This window comes from Malaclemys terrapin, chromosome 1, assembly GCF_027887155.1.
Source record: "Malaclemys terrapin pileata isolate rMalTer1 chromosome 1, rMalTer1.hap1, whole genome shotgun sequence".
In the NCBI taxonomy this organism is placed as follows: Eukaryota; Metazoa; Chordata; order Testudines; family Emydidae; genus Malaclemys; species Malaclemys terrapin.
The window spans coordinates 127,971,551-127,994,420 of NC_071505.1; the positions used below are offsets into that span (position 1 = coordinate 127,971,551).

Below are 22,870 nucleotides of genomic sequence, written 5' to 3' on the forward strand. Positions count from 1 at the left end.
CAGCTTACCTTGTGCTGCCTGCCTGCCCCTGCTTCTTTTCAGACTTCCCGCGAATCTCTGATTCGCGGGAAGCAGGGGAGGGGGCGGAGCGTTCAGGGGAGGAGAGTGGGGAAGTGAGCTTGGGGCGGGGTGGAGAGCTGCAGCGCGGGGCCCTCTTGGCGCGGGGCCCAATTCAGCCAAATCGGCTGAATCGGCCTAAAGCCGGCCCTGCTTGAGGGGACCATTTAGGGATCTGGGGCAAAAATCTGTCTGGGGATTGGTCCTCCTTTGAGCAGGGGGCTGGACTAGATGAGCTCCCTTCTAACCCTGATGTTCTATGAATAAATGTCTGCAGGATCAGCAGGGCTGGCTCTAGGCACCAGCTAAGGAAGCAGGTGCTTGGGGTGGCCAATGCAAAGGGGAGGCACTCTGTCTGCTATTGGGGTGGCATGTCTGGATCTTCTGTGGGAATTTGGTGGCAGTTCCCTCAGTCCCTCTCTTCCTCTTTGAGGTGCTGCTGAAGAGGAGGGAAGGGAGTGAAGGACCTGCTGCTGAAGAGTGGATTGGTGCAATTGAGGTGCTGCTGATTTAATTTTTAGTTAATAATTTTAATTAATATATTTTTTTTATTAATGGAGATATCCTATCTCCTAGAACTGGAAGGGACCTTGAAAGGTCATTGAGTCCAGCCCCCTGCCTTCACTAGCAGGACCAAGTACTGATTTTTGCCCCAGATCCCTAAGAGGCCCCCACAACCCTGGGTTTAGCAGGCCAATGCTCAAGCGACTGAGCTATCCCTCCCCCCCCCCCTTTTTTTTTCCTCTTCCCGCTTCGGAGGGCCGAAAACAGGGCCCAGGGATGTTCAATACTCCAGTATACTCTGGTTCCCCCATCCCGTTCCTTTCTCATTTTAGTTAGCAGTTTAAAAGGCTCCTTTATTTTCATTTTCCAGTCTTCTCTCCTAACGCCTTCCCTTTTCTCTCTCAGTGCATGTGGCAGGCGAGATGCTTGTTATCACTATTTTCCTGCTCAAAAGCCCCTCACTCAAAAACAAACAAACAAACAAAACCCCAGCCGAGGGTAAGGATAATAATATCGCTGCTGTATGACATGAGGCAATGAAGCTGGCCCTTTAAAACTGAGCCACTGAGATCTCCCTCCTCCCATCTACTGCATGGGCGAGGCCTCCTCCTGACCCAGGAACAGAAACATCCTCTTAGCTGGCTGGCTGCTGGAGCCCGGAAGCCATCTCTCTGCAGCCTGCATCCATTTATTCCCACACAGGCGGCACCAGCTGCAGCAGGAGGGAGTTGGGGGGCGTGTTCTGTTGGGTGTGGAGTCTAAGGGGCTGTGTAGGCACTGCATCCCCTTCTCCCTAGTCAGCAGGCCCAGAGGGAGAGCCCTGTGGCTACAGCAGTTAAAGGCCCGCGGGCGGGGGGAGGCTGGCTTTCAGTGCAGTGGCAGGTGCTCGGTTTCCAGGGCAGGCTGCTGCCCTTGCTTCCCCCCGGGGAAAGGAGTGGGTGGGGGATTTCCAGCAGCGAAGAGGTCCTAGGGAGAATCCTCCAGCGCAGCACCAGCCACCATGGGAGCTGAGCAAAGTACAGAAGCTGAGAACCGGGAAAGTGATCTGAGCACTTCAGGTCGGTCTCTCTGTGTCCCCCCCCCCCACCCCTTACCGCCATCTCTCACCCCTCTGCTACTGTCATAAGCCACCAGTCGGGGGGGAGGAGGTGGCAGCAGCATAAGCTCTTGTGTGCAGTCTGGATTTCTGGGGTGAGTTGGGCAGTGCTGGTGGTTAGGAGTGGCAGGGATTTTTGTGTACTCATTGTGAATACGTGGCTGGATGATTGTATGTATTACTGAGCCCTATGTGTTTGCATGGTGTTTTACAGGAGACTAAGATGACAGCCCCTGCTTATACATGTCTCAGGGATGCAACAAATTGACAGCAAGGGGAACAAGACACAATTTCTATAGCAAGGGAAAACAGCCTTTGATGGTGGAGACTTATGGGTCTGTGTGCAGGTTTTTTCCCTGCAGAAAGCAGCTTGTATATGTTGTTCTAGTTCTTCCTCTTATTCCTGTTGTAGTGGGTGATTGTGAAGACGCGTCTGTGTATGGAAGTATCAGGATGATGAGAGCGTGGGTAACTTGTAGACAAGAGGTGGGAGACTGTTTGATCCCAAGGGGTGGCAAGGCAGAAGAATACTAAAATATCTGTTAGGACTAAGATATGGGAAGAGAAGCAGAGATGTTATTCAGAGTCTTGAAGGTGAGGATCAGCATTACATTCATGCTGCAAAAGATGAAATGAGTGGAGGGTCAGTGAAGAGGAAATTTTGTGGTCAGAGCAGAGGGAAAGAAACATCTGTCTAACTTTATCCGTGCATGTTAGTGATCATATTGTGTATACTGGCAGATGTGTCTCAGGAGAGTGGGGGAATACTTCAGACAACATGGCTACAGAGTGTCTTGTTTGCACACTTCATCTCTCTAGCTGTGTTGCATGCTAATCAGATGGCCATGGGAGGATGGAGGAGCTTTAGCCCCAGCCAAGATTCCTGGAGAGAGAGAGAGACTTCAGTAGAGTTTGTTTTATCTAATTTTCATCACAATGAGTAACAACATTAGTTTAAAACAAATAGCTGAAACACCATGTACATCCAGTTAACTGCAGAAAGTGACTGTAGCAGGAAATATTTTGAGGATTTTAAAAAGCCCTAAATGTAATGGGATAGTGTCACCTTCAAAATCATGTGTTGTCAAAAATATCTTTACTTGTGTTACTAATAAGCCCTTTAGATTATTAAAAATGAAAGAAATATAAAAATGCTGTATTTGCCTGTGTGTGTTTTATATGTAATTTTTTACATTTCTTTAGGTAGTGAACATTAACAAGTCAGTTTCACTTTTGTTCATGCCACTGTAAGATTCTTTAGGCTACAATGTTTTGAGTTTCAAATGGTGCAGGGGATTGTGCACTTGTTTGAAACAAAGTCCTCAACTGTCTTGAAGGGGAAGAGCGGGGGCGCGGTATGTGTTAATGAAAATATTTGTATTTATTAAATATTTGTTGGCTTGTTTTTAATAACACTTAAAATTTTGGGCCAAATTTAAGTTGATGGTAATGCTCTAAAATTTTAAGAAGTGTAGCATTTCTGGGTCTAAGTGAAGGTTTGAAATGGCCCACAGCAGTTACTTTCTGATAGCTCAATCTATTTTTAAGTAACAAATATTCTTTGTTCAGCATTCCATTGACTTTTAAAAAACCCTGGAATAATGCTGAATGTGATATAACCCAATATAAAAGTGTGTGTGTATGTGATCTATATCTATCAAGCAGAACCTCTTATAACCAGGGAAAGTAGAAGAGCACAGTGAAGTCCATTTCACTTACCTGGGAGACATCTAGGTACTCCAGTGGTGGCTGCTACAGGAAACCTTATTATAGGCAGACTGCACACACCACAGTCATGCTTTCTTGGCAAAGGAGGAAGCAGATCAGTAGTGATAGCGTTAGCACTGTACCTCCTTATTCATTTAAATGTTTGATTTACTTATTTTTCCCTACAGCATCTCCTTCTCCAGCCAAGCAACGAGCTAAAATGGATGATATTGTGGTGGTGGCTCCGGGAACACAGACCTCACGGAATGTAAGCAACGATCCTGATGTGATAAAATTGCAAGAGATTCCAACTTTCCAGCCCCTTTTGACAGGTAAGAGAGAATCTCACCCTCCCCCCCCCCCCCTCCTGGCACTTTTCATCCTTTGGAAACTCAGTAGGGGACACAACCCCATCTCTGTCAGAGTCCAGGTTCCTGATGATCTAATCACTGCCCTTCTTTCCCCAATCTATGTTTTATGCCTTTCACCCATAAGCCCTACCCCGCTGGGCTATCCTGAGGAGTGGTGAGCAGGGGCAGTGGCGTAATGGGAATGGTGGAAGTTCTGCCTCTCCCAAAGGCTGTGGGCACGCTTCTGTGTTTACAAGAGATCTAGAGACCTGGTTTAGTTGTTAGGTTGCCCAGCCTGGTGTGGATATGTTAAAACTGTTTTGGACTTTTTATTATTGGAGGCTATTGGAAATAAAATGGGTAGAGAGAAAGAAAGTACCCTTTGGGGCCTATGGAACGTAATAGTGTCCCTTAGTATCAGTTCAAAACCTTTATTCCCACCACATCTTCCTTCCCTTCACCCCATCCTTATTCTTTTGCCTGTTCTATTCCCCTTCTGAGCTGACTCTTCCTTTGTCTCTGCCGCTCAGTTGCTTTTCCGGTACTTTGTATGAAAGTGATACTCCACATCTCTCCTGTCTGAGTGTGTTGCTGATAGGAGCACCGTGTCTGTCTGTTACCTTGGAGTTGCCTACATGCTATATAGCAGGGGTGGCCAAACCGTGGCTTGCGAGCCATATGCAGCTCTTTTATAGTTAAAGTGCGACTTGTGGAGTCTTCACCTTCCCCCCCTCCCCCGACTCCTCTAATTTCCACCTACCAGCCTTGTGGGGAGGGATGTGGGGCACAATTGAAAGGTTTGCCCCCCCCAACAGCTTGAGTCATGCCCCCTCCCCCTTACTCTCAGTGGCCTCTCCCTCCAGCTCCCAGCTGTTTGCCACTGCCTCTCCTCACCACTGCAGCTCCCAGCTTGCCAGCTCCAGCAGCTGCCGTTCAGGGAGGGGGCCCTGCGGCACCACGTAACCGAGCGGGGCCAGCAAACCCTGGCAAAAATCTGAGGGGAGGGGGGCATGTCACCCCACGTGCATCCCCACATGTTGCCTCTAGTTTTTGCCCAGTGGGGTGGAGGGTCTTGGGGCTCCAGCCCCATGGGGCGTGCCTGCCAGGGCTCAGGGCTGAAGCTCTGAGCCCTGGCAGGTGCCTCTGGCTGGGCTGAAGCCCCAAGCCTTGGCTCCTGAACTTCTGAAGATTGTCTTATGCGGCTCGGAGGGTCAGTAAGTTTGGCCACCTCTGCTATAGAGATTGCGAGTGTCATAGGCCAGTCTCTGAGTTTTGCGGTGCTGGGGTGCCTCTGAGCTGGGGAAGCCCCTTAGAGCTCTGTATGGTTATGCTTTGAGCTCTTAGGTGAGGCAAGTGGATGAATGCAACAGAAGTGACCTTGGAAGGATCCTTTCCAGCAAAAGGGAGGTAAGGAGGGGAAGCAAATGGGTGGAGGTGAGGGAAAGAGATAAGTGAGGACACTTCATTTGGATTGGTATTCCCAGAGGGAGAAAAGAGACCGCTGTGCTCCAAATAATCCATGTTTGTGACAGGCTTTGAAGCCTATCAGCACTGATTCATAACTGGTGGCTACAATGTTGCTGAATGGTGAGAGAGAATGCCATCAAAGGGCTGAAGTGTTACCAGTTTGGTGCACTCTACCCGGGCCAGCCCAAGAATCCAGAGATCAGGAAATGGAACCTGGATCCCACATAAGACCATTCAGAGAACTGAATACTAGATCACTGGTGACCAGCCCCTTCCTCCCCTTTAAAAAAAAATATTATACAGTTGTTTGCTAGGAAGTCTTTAGCCATTTAATTGGTGCAACCATGTAGGTCATGCTGACATCTGTTAGCTCTTGGGCAGAGCTGCAAACTAGACTATATTGCACTGAATAAATAATTATATCCTGTCTTTGCAGCCCAAGTGTTGTATTTGTAAAACAAAATGTGTGTGATTCTGGCATTGAAATCACTGAAAGCAGCATGGCCTAGGATGGAGCACTGGACTGGGACTTGAGAGACCTGGGTTCTATTTATGGTTCTGCCACTAGCCTGCAGGGTGACCTTGGGAAGTCGCTTCCCCTGGGTAAAATGGGGATAATGATACTGACTTCCTCTGCAATGCGCTTTGAGAACTACTGATGAAAAGTGCTATCTAGGAACTAGGTATTACTACTAGGCATGCATCTGGGGAAATCTTGTTCCGTGTGTGTGGTTTACATGGAGAGAAGAACAGATTTGAAACCTAGCTCAAATCAGTGAAGAATAGGAAACTGGGAATTAATTGTTTTATTAAAATTCACTTTTCTTAAATTTTTCTAAGGTTTAATAAATGCTTAATGTAGTCAGCCGATCTCTCCTTTGCCATTTGCCTTACGGTTTGCTGACCTTGGTGCATTGTAGAAGTTATAATTGTACTTGGATGACTAGTCCTTGAACAACTTGTCCCGTATAACTGACCTCCATCATAGGCTCTCTGTGCAAGCAAATCTTTACCTCCTCTTTTTGTTTTGTTTTTAAAGAAAAAAAAAAAAACAAAAAAACCCACATCTGTTGCAAGGAAAACATCTGGCCTCTCTTGAATGTTTTCTGGAGAACACTGATAACCATTCAGTCTTTCAACATAAAAAATAAAATGAGGTGTATTTCTGTGAAATGTCTAGGGAGATTAATGTTCACTCCTCCCCTCCCCCGTCTTCTTTAATTGCTAGTAAAATTTACATGGAAAACCAGGATTTCACTTATGTAAGAGCCGTGCTTCTGCTGCTTAATCCTCACCTGAAATCCTAATGTTCTATACTTGTGACTCCCATTAAGCTGTTGAGGAGAAGACTTTGATTTTGCACATTGCCAGTTATTATTTCAAGGGGGGAATGAGCAGCAAGCTCTAGTGGACTCTTAAGAGGCAGAGATCCTGTTTGCATACAAATACCCCTAGTAATAAACACGGAATCAAAATACAGAAAATGTGTTCTATTGTACAGTTAGCAGAGTGGTCTATGTAACATGCTTTGTCAGTTTTTATCCCGAGGTGGCGGTAGCGCTCTACGTTCTGTTGTGGAATCACTTCGCCATTTTCAAATATATTTTTGAGTTGTGACTTCTTCTAACACACCCAATTTACCCTCCACTCCCATTTAAAATCAGTTTCTGTTGCACCAGTTGATGAAATTTATGTACTAATTCTTTAAGCTGGCAGAACCAAACTTCTTGTCTTCAGTAGGCATCCTCTGTGAGGAGAGCTGGAAATGGCTTCCTCAGGTACAAGACAATGCCCTTCTGAGGCAGTTAGAGGAATTGCAGGAGAACATCACAGGGGCGTTTGTTCCTGGGACTGAACATACTCTTCAGTGCTGCCAGCTGACGAGGGAGGAAGTGGGACATGAACTTGCATCTCTGAAATGGCAATGCAGCATGTTGCCACTAGACTGCCTCGCTGACCCAGTATGTGGTGCACTCTCCATCTTCTGTTTGTGTGAATGTAGTGCTGGTGAAATATGATTCTCTCTTTGTATTCATGCTAGCACCTAAGAGCCCTAGTGGCAGACCAGGACCCCTCTGTGCTAGGTTCTGTACAAACACAGAACAAAAAGACAATCCCTGTGCCCAAGAACAAAGATCTATTCGACAACCCAGGAGACTGAAGTCTTTAGAAGTTGTGTACACAGAATTTGTCCCTTAGCCATTGCCTGACCTGATCTTGCATGTGATTCTCACCTAAATGCTCACTGTGCTCCGTGCTCAGTATGTAGCAAATGGAATTTTAATTAGGACCAAATACAAGGCAACTCAAAGTGGCTGACATTTTCAGAGTTAGCTAACAGACCCCTAAGATTTCTCTTTTTCAGTTTTTCCATAAATGCCACTAAATACAAGTATAAAGGTCATTCCCTAAATTTTATGCCACTTTCAAAATCTAATGCAGATTCTGCAAACCCTTAACTCACATGATTGGTCCCAATCAAGTTAATGGAACTGATTAGTGTGGAATTAGTCATGGGATCTGCACCCCAAATTAGTGTGTTCACAAAAAGCTTGGACAGCAGAGGCTGAAAGGCATTGCCATTTAACAACTGCTTCTCATTGGCTAGTGGGCAGGTATTCACATTAAATATTACACCAACTGGCATCCTTGTTGGAAGAGTCATCAAATCAGTATGGGAACCACACTATCCAGTAGGCCCCAGAGATCAGTGATTCCTCTGGGTAAGGGGTTTTGAGGCAGGGCAGTGTGGAAACTTGCACTGCCCAGATTGTACCTGTGTTATGGATAAACAGAAGGCTTCATTTCCACTGTTTATTAACCCTGCATCTTTCACCAACACACGAAACTCACTTTGAAGTTATAGACCTTCATCCATCTTCATTAGCATATTAAGTCGTTTAATGTCAGGAGCTCTGCAGGCACTGCTAGGGATTTTGATTCAATGATTGCAGCTGAAAAACGTGGAAAAGGGAAGCATTGCTCCAGAAGTACTCACCCTATTGGCCAAGATTGTATTCTATATTTCTCTCTCACCCCCCCTCCATCCCACCCACACACACTATAGGATGAGTGTATATGATTTATTTCTTCAGTGTGTGTTTCAACAACTTAAGATATAGACAAAAGGCTGCTGGGAAGTCACTAATATTACTTATAACCTATGATGTCACTTCAAAACTACTTGAAGGAAACTCCAAGGAATTTCCTTTGAGTGCTTGGTTGACAAAGTACAAGTAACCTTCAGAGCCTTTACTCCCGTAGGTATTCTAATTGGCTTTGCAACTTTATTTTCAGTGGGGAGATTAGCCAATTCAAGATGACCGTTTTCCCTTCTGCATTCCCCACTACAAAGATCTCATTCCTGAATCAGGTAAAAGGAGGATGCTTGAGATGGCCTTTCTTAGGAGCTAAGCTACTGCCCCTTCATTCATGCATTGCTGGCCTGGAGAGCTAAAGACCTAAACCCATATACCCCATGTAGCAGCGATATTAGCACATCAGGCCAGGCTCTTCTCCCTTCTTGATTCCTCCTAGACTGAGCAAAAATAAAAGGGATGTGGGTTGTCTTTTTTGTTTTGTTTTGTTTTTATGTGTGTCATGTGAAGCAATTAAAATGAGACAGTCAACTGGAGTAAGTATAGCAGCATGGGCCCACAACAAGGGGCGCCATTTCAGATTTTGGTTGGAGGGTGCAACTTTAACTGTGATTCAGGGGCTACTTAGGCAACTGAAAACTCTAGTTTTGTGTGTGTCTGTGTGCAGAAAACATAGAAATTAGCTGACTATGTATACATAAAATCTCTAGTACTCTAACATGTTCTGACATCTTGTATGATGTCACTTAAGGGACACTGGTTAGGTTTAAAATTTTAAAGTATATTCTTACTCTTGAATATAACAATTGAAACAAATGTAGAAAGAAATCTAGATTTAGGCTATTTACTTTATGTAGTTCACCAAGCTTAGAATAGATCATTTAACTTTTGGAAACCTCCTACTAGGGCAAGGCCCCGTGAGTTTATACTGCACTTGCCTGGGGCTCTAGGGGTGTTACCCCACTACAAATAATAGACTAGAAACTGACACTTTTAAGTTACTTTCATAGTATTGCCAACCCCAAATGTTCAAAAATCATGAGTCAGACTCACCAAAAATCATGAGATTATGTAAAAGTAATAGATTTGGTGTTCTTTTTATTTGCCTTCTGCTCTTTGAGCCTTTAGGGTGCACTGGGGTCACATTTTGAAGTTTTCTCCAAAGCCACAACAGCTAGAAACAAACTTTTTCTTTAAGAATGACAGCTGAAATCATCACATAGCCACTTGACTCTGGGAGCTGGGGTCTTAAGAAAAACAGTTTGAGAGTCATGACAAAATTATGAGTTAGCAATACTGCTTTCATTTCTATTTAAAGACCAGTTACTTTCCAGAAGGCTTTTAAGAAAAACACTACGGCAGGGGTCCCCAACGCGGTGCCCGGGGGAGCCATGGCGCGCGCCGGGGCATCTATGTGCACCTGCCTACTGGCTGCCGGACAAGCAGCTGCCGAAAATCAGCGGCATTTCGGCGGCAATGCTTCCTGGCGTTGCCGCCTCTCGGCGGCTGCTTGTCCAGCAACCACTAACCTCGGCAGCTAGTTGTCCAGCGCCCGCCACACAAAAAGGTTGGGGACCACTGCACTACGGTGATTGAGTTGCAGCTCTTACATGAGGTTATTTAAAACCAAACACCAAGAAAATTCCACATTCTAAGTTGAGAAAAAACTTTAGACTTCTGAGGTATATCAGGGCCACTGCAGGTGGGAAAGGAAAATAAACAGGTACAGGAGCTCTGGACAGCTCTTCCTCTTTTTTTTTTTTTTTTTTTTTTTTAAAGTTGGAGGGTCAAATCTTCCAGTCCTTAATCAGGTAAAACTTGCATTGCCATCAGCGCTTCCACTCCTGGATATTAATGTGATCAATAACTATACAGTTCATACTTAAATATCTTGAGCCATCTTATCCAGGGCTTGGATCCGAGTTTGAACTTCTCTATACCACTGGTATCCCTTCCCTTGGTTTTGGCCCCTTCTTTTCAGAATGTAATGTTGGCTCAGAGGGCTTGGCTATATTTCTTCTGAGTCCCCTGCATTCTGTCAGTGTTGCGTTTCATTTTAGAAAACAATTCTTGATAGAATGTGTACATTTCCCTTTCTTCTGTTCCAGTATTTGAGTTTATTGCATTGTAACTCTGTGAAAATCCAGTCTGACAGAATTAGGAAAATAGTCCATACCAGGAATGTTACTATATTGAGTTTTCTATGGCAAAGCTGTACTGTTAAACCAATTCATAGCACACACAATGCTGAGTCCTTCATAGCAGAAGAAAAGAATTAACCATTCTGAGCTTTATTTTCTCTTCCTAATTGCAGAGAAGATTCTTTACATTCAATATCTTCACTGAGGCCCAAAACACTGATATACATCAGTGAAAATGTCACCCACTAAGAAAACTATTTAAATCCAAATAGTGTGACACAGAACCACCTCTGGGTCTATTAACATGTCTTGTACCCATCTGCTTAGGGACTAGAATGCATTCAAAGTGCTTAAATAATGGTCAAGATTTTCAAAAGTGATTGTTTTTAGGTGCCTTAATACCCAAAATAAGGTACACATTTTTAATGGTGAGGGTAATTAACCAGTGGAACAGTTCACCAAGGGTTGTGGTGGATTGCCCCATTATTGGATCAAGAGTGGATGTTTGTATCTTTTAGAAAATCTCGCTCAAACAGGAAGCAATATGGAAGTGCTCTGTTGTGTGTTATGCAGGAGGTCAGACTAGATCAGGGGTTGGCAATTTTCAAAGAAGAGGAGCCATTTTTTTTGTTTTTGACCAAAATATTTTGAGAACTGCATCACACACAAAGCTACTTGTAGAGTTAGAATTTATCAACTAATAATAATGGAACATATTAAAGTTATTATAACTCACCAATACTTTTAATGTGACTTCTGCTGTTGGACATCTTTAGAGAGTTGCTCAATGTTTGGTGAATATGTCGTGATTTTCATTTTCAAGCAGGACTCAAGACTAACATCTTGTATTTGGCTCCTCAGTTTGTTTTTGATGAAATTCATGTTGGAAAACACTTGTTCACAGAAGTACGTTGAACCGAAGATTGATAGCGGCCAAATGGCGCATTTCTTCAGCAGACTGTATGTATCCGGTAGGCAATTCCAAATGTTGAATATAATCTGGTTTTGCCGTTTAAGGTCATCTATTTCAGATGACTTGTGTTGTAGCCCTAGGGTGGATTTCTGCCTTTCCAGATTTTCAGTGGACAAGATCAGTGACAAGTTCTTTCAATTTTGAATTCCATAAATCCTTGTCTTGCAGGTCCGCTAATTCAAGTTCAAATTCTGCTCGATTGAGTCCCACAAATGCTGAAAAATTCAATGCAGAAGTTTCAGCTTCAAGTGGTTTCAACAGAAATGACAAAGTGGCCTTTTCCCTTCTGAACTCATGAAATCAGTCAGCAAATGCGGCTAGCATTTTGATGATGTTTCTGCAAGGAACCTAACGTCAATGTCACAGTCGTTTGTTTGTATTGCTTCAGTGTTGGGAAATGCACTAACATGCCAGTCTCAATGTCCCTTACAAACAAAGACAGCTTTCGTTTAAATGAAAGAACTTCTTCCAAAAGCAAAATTGCAGTATTTTCTTTTCCCTGTAGCTTCCGATTCAACACGTTTAAATGAGAAGTTAAATCCACCATGAAATTGAATTTCTGCAGCCAGTAAGGATCCATTAGCACCACATATTTAAGGCCCTTTTCTCGGAGGCACACCCTAATTTCCTCAAGGCGTGACACAAACCTCACCAGGACTGCACCTCTGGAAAGCCATCTTACCTTGTTATACATGAGAAGATTAGAATGTTGGCTGTTAACTTCTCGAAAAAGCTTGCAAAATTGCTGCTGATTGAGAGCCAGGGCCATCCTTAGGATTTATGGGGCCCTACGCAGTATTATTAAACTGGCGCCCATTTGCCCGACTTGCTCTTAGCAACACAAACATAAGCTTACAGTATTGGAAAACTTGCCACATGTACTTATTAAAAACAGTTTAATTGTGCCGCCTTCACCCCTAACCCCTGCACTTTCCTCCCACCTGTGCCTCCAAATCCAGCCCTGTGCTGCCAGCGTGCCCTGCCACACCGCCCCCCTGCCCAGTACCCCCTACCCTCTTATGCCCAGCAACCCCCATGCCCAGTGGCCCCTCAGCCAGAGATCTCCATCACAGATACCTATGCCCAGCGATATCCCACCCACAGATGCCCGCCCACTGCCCTCCTCACAGCCGCCCCCCCATTCAACACCAAAAAATTAAATTCTGTGCACAGTATTTTAAAATTCTGCAAATTTTGTCAATAAATAAATGTGGAGGCTCCAGCGTGGCAGTGGCGATCATAGGCCACTGGCTGCATGGATGTGGGAGATCACTCTGCAGCCTTCCCCCTCCCCATCCCTCCTAGGATAAGGACTTGGCAGGGAGATACCTCTGTGTGCATGGCAGAAGGCCACAGGAAAGGCTTTTACACGATGGCTGGGATGTCAGCCATGACCCAAAACCCATTTGAATGACAAAAAAGAAATAGCTGATACTTATGGCTGAGTCCAGCCTTCATCCAGGCCCTTACCTGCCACTGCTCTGGGCCATCAACTCCTAAATTGCCTTTCATTCTCCCTATAGCAGAGCAATTCCCTCTAATCCTGAAAAGTAAAGGGGTGCTTGGGATGTGCAGTTTAATAAGAAAAGGAATTATAGTCAGGCACCAGCCTTTTCCCCTGATGTACACACCTGGTTGTCACACACAGCTCAGTGGGATTGTACTGGGTATAACTCGGCATGCAGTTTCAACAGTGCTTCAACAGTGGGGCTGGAGCCATAAGCTGCCAAGTCTCATTGGAACAGTGGCTCTTGTTTTGGATTATTTAAGGCTGTTTTTAAAGGTCTTTCCCATGGGTGGGAAGAAGGTGCTGCATTCTTGAAGGGACCTTTAAAATCCCACTCAACTCGGCACTGTTTAGAACTCTCCCTCATTCAAAATGCTACCAGCTTGAGAGAGAGCCCCGGAGATACTTGGAGCCACAAGAAAAAAAATCCTGTCCCTTTTCCCTAAATAAAAGTTTTCAGCTACTCCAGCCTTGTCAAGTGCGAGTTCATCTTCCTGCCCAGCTACGAGGTCGCTCCCTCCCTTGCATTCTGCAGCCCTGATTGCTGCTTTTCTGCTCCAGGTACACCCCCCTCCTCCTCATGTTTTAGTGTCAGTTTCCTCCTGTTGACACTGGAATATTGCGAATAGCCAGGAAAAGCAAATACCACCTCCTTTTAACTTTCCCTCCTTCCCAGCCAGGTTGTGTGGGCGCCTCTCCCTCCTCCCAGCCCGCTACTGCTGATCCCTGCTGGGCACGGGAGGAGAGGAAAAGGTGACGGTCCAAAGGGGATCCTCGGTGTCTGGGCTTAAACTTCAGAGAGGGAGGCAGAGTGAAAAGGAGACTAGGAGAGAGATTGCAGGGAGTTGCTAGTGGGGCAGAAGAGGGGAGAGGTGCAGGTACAGTGTGGGGCTGCTCAGAACAGCTGCTCAGAACAGCTGCTCTCCAGGAGGCCCTAGCGCGTTTGCTGCTTGCCAGACAAAGAAGCCCCCACCCCTGCTCGCTTCCCACAGCAATCCCCAACCCACTTCCTCCTCCGTCACCCTGTTCCCTGAAGTCCAGTGCACAGCTCTATCCCCATGAGCTTGGCTGCTCCCTCTCTTCCCAGCCTCCAGGTTTCCCCCCGCTCTGTTCCCAGCTTTGCCTGGCTCCCCCCAACCATCCCCAGCCCAGTTCCTCCTCCTCCCACTTCCCGAAGTCCCGTGCCTACCTTTACCCCCCGCCCCAGCTCGGCTCCCCGCCTCTCTTCCTAGCCTCTCCCCCTGCTCTTTTCCCAGAGCCCTCAGCTGGCTGGCTGAGGAGGAAGTGGGCGGAGGGGAGGGGTCAGGGAGTTGGGTTGGGGAGAAGCCTGCTGGCTCAGCACGGGGGAGGGGCTGGAGAGGAGAGGAGTCCAAGCCACTGCCAGTGAGGGTGGTGCACCAAATTTTTGGGTGCATATGCTGCGTATGCCTAAGGACGGTCCTGTTGAGAGCACTTGCCATTATTTTGTTAACAATCTACCTGACCATTTCCATTACTTTTGAGATTTCCTCTGGAAAAGGTTTGTGCACACAGTGCCCTCTGGTGGATTATGCAGTGAAATGAAATTACATCATGCTCCATACTTCTTTTTTAAGTAAAGAAACGAAACCTTTGTGTGCCCCCTTCATGCTCGGGGCTCCATCTGTAGCAATAGAAATTACTCTGGTATCAGAGGGGTAGCCATGTTAGTCTGAATCTGTAAAAAGCAACAGAGGGTCCTGTGGCACCTTTAAGACTAACAGAGGTCTGCGTCTGATGAAGTCTTGCGTCTGATGAAGTGGGCATTCACCCACGAAAGCTTATGCTCCAATACCTCTGTTAGTCTTAAAGATGCCACAGGACCCTCTGTTGCTTTTTACAGAAATTATTCTGTTGATGTCAATATCTTTTTGTATCAGACGTTCAGTGACAGCAGATGCAATATCTTTGCCCCGAGTTTGTCCTTTGAGTGGCAATAACAATATCATTACCTTGATCATTAGCGTATCTGCCGAGTAAGGCAATCTGAGCAATGTCTCATCGCAGGCAATAGAAAAACCTGGTGCTGATCTAATGTCACTAACCTGCTGGCTGTTTACGTCTGTGGCCATCTTAATAGTTCTGTCCCTTACAGTCTTCGCAGATAATGAGATTTCTCTAATTTTCTTAAGTATTTCATCTTTGTTTTTAAAATCGCCGAAGAGGTGCTCAGATGTTGTAATGAAACATTCTTTCACATATTCTCCATCTGTGGATGGCTTCCCCCGTTTGATGATTTCGTGAGCTGCCACGAAACTAGCAGTAGTGGTTCCGTTTGGTGCCTTCATCCATTTAGCAAACATACATCTTGCTCTGCTTTGTGTCAGAGCTCCCCTACTACTTTTTTCCTTGCATCACCAGCTGGAGAGGTTTCAGCAAACGTCCAATGTTTCTTTCCAAAATGTCTTTCTAGGTTTGATTTCTTATTGTTGCATAGTTTCTCGTTGCAAATGAGTGGTAAGCGACTCCCGGCCAGAGCCTGCACCTTGCACCCCCTCAAAAAATGGCTGCCTTCACGGGGGCAGCCAAAGAACTACAAGGGGGCAGCCAAAGAGCCGTATTTGGCTCTGGAACCGCAGGTTGCTGACCTCTGGACTAGATGATCATAACGGTTCCCTCTGGCCTTATGTGTGAATGCTTGGGTACTCAACTTGAAAAACCATGAAGGGGCCTGATTTTCAGAAAGTGCTGAACTCCCAACCCCTGAAAATCAGGTCCTGATAAGTCATTTTGGGCAACCAACTTGAGATCCATATCACTTGAAAATCTTGTCCAGTCTACTAGATGAATTTTTTGAGTTACCACAAGGTGGCACTATTTGCTTCTTTACTGGGACATTGCAGTCTAATTTTGAATGTCATTTGTACAAATATCTCCCTGCATAGCAGCTACAACAATAGATGATACAGTGCATCAATAAGAACTTAGGCTACGTCAACACTACAGCCGAGATCGATGCTCTGAGATCGATCCACTGGCGGTCGATTTAGTGGGTCGATTTAGTTAGATCACTCTCCATTTGACCCCTGTACTCCACTCCTGACTAGAAGATTAAGGTAAGTAAATGACAGAGTTTCTCCTATTGACTCCCCGCCCACACCATGGTGTAGACCCCGAGGTAACTCGACCTAAGGTACGTCGAGTCCAGATACGTTATTCACGAAGCTGGAGTTGTGTAGTGTAGGTCGACTTACCACAGTAGTGTAGACATAGCCTTAGAGTGTGGGTGGGGGAAAGACTAGACATAAGTAAGGATAGATAAGAGTGAGCATCAGCATATGGAACCGAGAAATCAGTTAATTACTCTTTTAGCACTGCGTATCTCATTGGGCTAACATGATGAACCAAGTTCAGATCAATTACAAATGGGCGCAACCCCATTAACGTTAGCATAGTTGTGTCTGCTTGTACTAGGTCTGATTTTTTTGGCCTATTTGTACCCAAACTTTTATCCTTGCCCCGTGTCCCAATCCACCCGTCCCACCCAGGACTACTTTCCTAGTTCTGCTAAACCAGATTTTCACAGAACTGCTCTCCCAAAATTCTCTTTCCAGTGAGAACAAGTATGAAAAATATCAGCCTAAAAAAATTGTAAGCACCTGAAAACAAGGACTTGCAGTGAGCAGTACCTTCTCAACAGCCAATTCTGCCATTGTGCTACTGGTATCAGAAGAATTGCCCTAGGTTTTGTTCATTCAATGCATGGGCAATAATGAATAGTACTGCATGATATTTGCTATCTTACTATTTTTAGCCAGACTCATCTGAATGTCCTTATTGTAGGCCATGAAGTGGCTATTGTGTTTCGTAAAATACCTTCTGGACAGACGATTAATTGTATGTTCCTGAACTTGTCTCTTTTGTTTGAATCTGGATTTGTTAAAGGACTAGCTTTGCAGAAAGGGAGCCCTCATCTGTAGTATGGTTGTGCTGTATTTCTTTTTGTTAGTGTTTTTGGATTGGTAATGGATTACTGTCTACTGGTGGTAATTGTATTGTATTAAGGAAAATGTTTTCTCAACTTCAAAGAACAAATAAAATCCCCAGCCAGTAACTTAGATGAGTGAACACAGACTCTTTAAAAATAAAAACCAGGATGGGTTGTATGTGTTTGGCAGACACCAGCTGGCTCTTTAGCTGATCCAGTTGCATGGATGATCTAGTGGTGAATACCTTTATGATGTGTTCGTTTTAAAGTCCTGTGCTGTGTTCCATCAGGGCTGCTTGTTGTGTGAGAATGGCAAACATGTGTGGAGTATTATGGCTCTCTTCTAGATGCATGTACTTGTATATTTCAATTGAAACACTCATCACTAAAACAACATTGTTAATAATTCAAAACAAAGTGATGGGAGCCATTACCCTGTTAATTTTGGCAGGTTTGTGCTGGTATTTTCCTCTCATTTCCTCCAATACTAAATTCAACTCTCCAGTTGCTGTAATGGCAGTTTCCAATATAGTGTTTGCTCTATATGTGAGTGAATGAGTGAGTGGCTTCTGCTGAACCAGGTGTCCAAGTCTGATGGGGAACATTCTAACTCTGCGCAGAGCTATTTGAGTAGCCTTCTTAATGTTCCATGCTAGGTGTGGTGCAAAGCTGAAATAACTTTAAATGTAGTCCCCCCCCCCCCCCCGCCCCTCATGCTGGATTGATGGAACTGCTGCTGACTGCTTATCATGCAGATCAATATCACTTTACTGTCTTCTTGTGCTCCCCCATCTCTGTTGTATCCATCTGCTGTCTATAATCTTAGAGTAGGGCAGGGACCATGTTTATGTTTGCACGTTGCCTCACACAATGGGATCCTGGCCTCCAGATGCTACCCCAATACAAATAATTAGGATGGTGTTCTAAATGTGGGTGGCATTTCTTACAAGCAGAACACTCAGTCCTTGCCCCATAGTATCTACAATTTAAAGTTTTAACTTAACATAAGGGTTAGTAACAGACTCAAAAGTTGGGGTGAGAAAGGGCCAGGGGGGACAGAAGGAACTTAAGTAGTTTGTGGCAAGAAGGAGACTCAAGGTCTGTATCTGAAGGGTAGATACAGTGTGGTTAGTGCTGGTTTTGCCATAAACTGACCTGTTGGGAAAACTTAGCAATAAAGTGTGTCTGTCAAAACTAGTATCTTTGTTGGCATTTTTAGCAGAGCAGCCAAATAAAGGGCAGAGAGAATCCCAATGATGGGGAAACATGGAGAGCTTCATACTCCTGTCACCATTCTTATACCTGTCCTGAGTGTACTTGTTGGTCTTTGGCCTCCAGAGATGTCAAACTGACATGAGAAGTGATTTGAAATTTTTCAGACAAAAATTCTTTTTGTTGAAAACTGACTTTTCTGGTTCTCACAGGGCTCTGTGATGACTGAACTCGATGCTATTCTTAACGAAAAGTTTTCAACTATGCTTGTAGGTGTTTCCATTGCTTCACACAGACTTAACAGATAAGTGGTGTTTGGGATTATTGTGGGTGGTTGTGTTGATTTGTGTCTGGGGGGTTGTGATGAGAGATTTGTGCGGATGGCAGTAATCCACCATCTGTGCAGTCTCGCCCATCCAACCAATGAAATTGTTGCATGCAAATTAGCTATAGAGTAAGTGTGGTGATTGAGTTACCTATATCACTGTGATCTAGGATTCTGGCATTGCATAGATACATATCTTACTGTAGCTGTATGCCAGCTGGGTGTAATTCATAAAGTCAAAATGACCAAGAACTTAAAAATTGGATGGTAACAGTGATTCAACCTCATGACAGTCTGAACAAAACAAGCCCTCAGCTATGCATGTGGTTGTTCCATCACTTCACACGGACTCAGTGGACATGTTAGGCTTGTGAGAGACATTCCTGGGATCTTATCACATAGTGTCCTTTAAAGCAAAGTAATCTATTTCACTAAACTATTCCTTTTTTCATGCTTTACAGTTTAAATTTATCTGCTGTATTAGTGCTTGCCTCACACCTCTCTATTGAAGAGGATCAGGGTCACAGGAAGAGAAGAATAGATACAAGGGCTGGGTGTTGGCAGGACAGCGGAGACTCCCTCCGCCCCCCCCCCCCCCCAAAAAAAAAGACTAGGGGCAAAGGGGTTAGATAGAAGTGTGGTTGGAGTTAGAGCTTTAAGTACAGATTGCTAATGAGAGGAAGGAGTTGGTGGAGGATGTTAAAGGTATTGGTGGCTTGTAGGTCATTAGAGGGCTAGGGTGTTGGGGGTGGGGTTAGAGATATTGAAGGCAAAGAGGAGAGAGGGAATTTGGTGAGGAGGTCAGTGAAAGAGCAGTTTTGGGTTAGTACTAGGTCAAGTGACCACATGAGTGAGGTACTGATCCAGACATGTAGGTCAGATGAGAAAGTGAGGCCCAGAAATTGAGAGGACGTGAGGGGTTATCTGCATGGAAGTGGAAGTTACAGAAAAGGATGCTGGAGAACTGGAAGAAGCAGATGGATGAAACCAGGAATCTAAGAGGAAGAGCTGGGAGATTAGCAAACAGCTGCTATGCGGAAGGAGAGGAGGAAGATAATAGCCAGGTATTCTGAAAAGACGGAGGCAGGAGAAGTTGGAATTAGTGGTATTGGCAGCAAGGTGATCTCATGGTGTGGTGCAGGAAGGCAGATATAGCATTTGAGTGCGAGAGCCAAGTCTCTGAGGAAGCAAGGAGATAGAAAGAGCAGGAAATGGAAAAGATCATGAGTAGTAGCCATTTTTTTGGAGATATGGTCTGAGTTTGAGGGAGGGAAAATATGATGGAGATTATGGGAGGAGCTAAAGAGGTGTTGATGATGACAGAGCAAATGACTCCAAAGGGAAGAGGTGGAGGTGTAAAGAGAATTTATAGTAACAAGAGACATAGTACACCTCTACCCCTTGGGAGCCAAAAAATCTTAACGCATCCATCGGAGTGCACAGCCCTGCCCCCCCAGAGCACTGCTTTACTGCGTTATATCTGAATTTGTGTTGTATCAGGTCGCGTTATATCGGGGTAGAGGTGTAGTTGGGAGGCGGGTGAGCTGGGAAAGTGGGGTTGTGGAGGAGAAGGGGAGAATTAAGGGGGCATAAATCAATAGCCAGGAGATGCCTTGCCACATTCCTGTCAATCAGGTTTAGACAGGAGTGAGCAGATTAGAAGCTAATCCATTAAATTACTCAAATTGTAAACACAGTTAATGGAATTAATTAGGAGGAATTGAACACAATTAAATGGCATCATAATCCAAAAAATGGCAGTGATAGGAGGGAGCACAATCAACAGTGCAACAGAATTGGTCACACAGCTGGAATCAGTATGGATAAATCAGTTAGAAAACATCACTCGAGTTAGTTAACTGAGGTTCTGGTCTGTTGATGTTATGTCCCATTGCTTTGGTGACTGGATGGAAAGCAGGAAAAGTATTTCCTAGTCCTGAGCTATGCAATTCCCTTGCAGCTTGAAAAGCAGTAGGTAAGTGCTGGGGATGGAATTTGGAGGTTGGGGGAATGAAGAAGGGTTGAGTAGTAGAAGCTGGGTTATGATGTCAGTGGCAGCAGGGCTGGCTTCTTCCAGTAATTGGCCATTCTGTAGTCATTGCTCCTATTACTTTTATTGTTTTGTCTCACCAGTAATATCATGAAGGGTGTGTTTATGCACGTGTGCAGTAGATAGTCCATAATACTTTGGAGTATTTCTAGACATGATGTAAATGTGCATTAGTACTAACAAGAGGATTCCAGACACATCCACCAGCAAAGGGTGACTTATATCTCACTGAAAGGCCTGAAGTGCTGGGCCTTTCAGAACATGATTGGCCCCTGAGGGAGTCTCTCGGGTGAGAATGTTGCTTCAGACAGGCACTCGAATACTACAGTGAAGAGGGATGCATAAGTGCCCAGATATATATGAGTAAGTATCTCAAATTCTGAATAGCAATAAACTAGGAGACTTTCTAATAATAAATGTCTGTAGTGCTGGATGAGCAACACAATGTGTTTGTTTGGAGCAACATTTAACGGGGACACGGTCAGGTTATAAATTATATTGTAATAGAGCCCAGATTTCCCCATGGTAAGAGACAGTGAACACTTGAGTAAATGAAAAGGTCTCTCCCCTTCCTGGGGATGCTGTATTTGATTTAGGCTCCTAACAAAAGGAAAAACTGTGTGACATGCCAAGGACCTCTCTGCCTTTGGCCTCAGGCCAGGCGCTTTACTCCTGAGGTCATTCTGTGCCAAAAAATTAAAAATTCTGCACACGATATTTAAAAATGCTGCAAAATTTTGAGAATTTTATTGGTCAATAAATAGAGGCTCCAGCATAGCAGTGGGGAGCACAGGCCACTGGCTGCACAAAGGTGGGAGATCACCCGGCAGCCCCACCACCCCTGCCTGTGTGACACAGACTCAGTGGTGAGGTTGTACCTGACCTAGACACCGCACAAGGCTTGGGCCTGCCCCAGGAACACCTTGGGATCCTGCCCCTCTGTGCCAGGCGCACCAGGTGTGAGGCTGGCAGCTGATCCCAGCTCAGGGTAGGAGCCACTGCAGTGATTTACCTCTCCGCTGGCTGCTCTGGGTGCCTGAAATGATGTACCTGCGCTGCTATGGAGTGGTGTGTGACCGCTCTTGTAGCTTCCCCTTGCTTCCTTGTCAGAAAGTCATTTTTCTGCGGGGAAGCAAATAAATCTGCAAGGGACATGAATTCTGGGCACATGCAGTGGCGCAGAATTCCCCCAGGAGTAGTGCTTCTTGAAATTGAGAACAGGTATTTTCATGGCACTGTTGTAGCCAGTGTCACAAGATAGTTATGTGCCAAATGTCCTAAAAATTCATATGTCCCTTCATGCTTCAACCACCATTCCAGAGGACATGCATCCATGCTGATAAAGATCCAAAGCAGTGTGGACTGACGTATGTTCATTTTCAGCATCTGAGTCAGATACCACCAGCAGAAGATTGATTTTCTTTTTTGGTGGTTCGGGTTCTGTAGTTTCTGAATTGGAGTGTTGCTCTTTTAACACTTCTGAAAGTATGCTCCACACCTCGTCCCTCTCAGATTTTGGAGGGCACTTTAGTTTCTTAAACCTTGGGTCCAGTGCTGTAGCTATCTTTAGAAATCTCATATTGGTACATTCTTTGCATTTTGTCAGATCTGCAGTGAAAGTTTTCTTAAAACGAACAATATGTGTCGGATCATCATCCGAGACTACCATAACATGAAGTATATGGCAGTATATGGGTAAAACGGAACTGGAGACATACAATTCTCCCCCCAGGTGTTCAGTCACAAATGTAATTAATGCATTATTTTTTTTTAACGAGCGTCAACAGCACGGATGCATGTCCTCTGGGATGGTGGTCAAAGCATGAAGGGGAATATGCTAAACATTTGTATCTGGCATGTAAATACCTTGCTATGCCAGCTAGAAAAGTGCCATGCGAACGCCTGTTCTCACTTTCAGGTGACATAAATAAGAAGTGGTCAGCATTGTCTCCTATAATGTAAACAAACTGGTTTGTCTTAGCGATTGGCTGAACACAAGTACAGTGGAACCCCGCTATAACGCGATCATTGGGGTCCAAAAAATTCAATCGCGGTAAATGCGGGGTCGCGTTATAGTGGGGTTCCACTGTACTTGTGTTCAGCTTCAGCGCCCTGGCTAGGGGAAGGGAGGGAGGGGGGGGAGAGAGAGAAGGGGGGCGGCCAGGGCTTCCTTCAGCTGGGGCGCTGGCCACTCGGCCCCTCCTGCTGGTGGGGCCCAATTCCTGGGGCAGCACTTGGGATTGCCGGCTGGGGGACGGGTGGCCGTGGGGCTTGCTGCGCTCCGGCCGGTGCTCTGGCCAGGGGAACGGGGCCCCTGAAGACTACCGCCGTCAGCCTGCTGCGCCGATGGCCTGGAGGGCTCCGTGCCACTCTGCGGCCCGCTCCCAGCAGGACGCTTCCCTCCTCCGTGCTGCCGCCCCCTACATCGGTCCGCGGA

The 22,870-nt window shown here is 45.3% G+C and overlaps 1 protein-coding gene across 1 annotated transcript in view; it reads left to right on the top strand.

Annotated features, from left to right (window-relative positions):
- Positions 1-1,196: 1,196 nt before the first annotated feature.
- BORCS5 (BLOC-1 related complex subunit 5) overlaps positions 1,197-22,870 on the top strand; it is a 120,610-nt gene continuing 98,936 nt past the window's right edge. The window contains exons 1-2 of the mRNA XM_054038669.1: positions 1,197-1,619; positions 3,553-3,696. Coding sequence (XP_053894644.1) covers positions 1,562-1,619; positions 3,553-3,696 — 202 coding nt within the window. The 5' untranslated portion in view covers positions 1,197-1,561. The remainder of the gene's footprint in view (positions 1,620-3,552; positions 3,697-22,870) is intronic.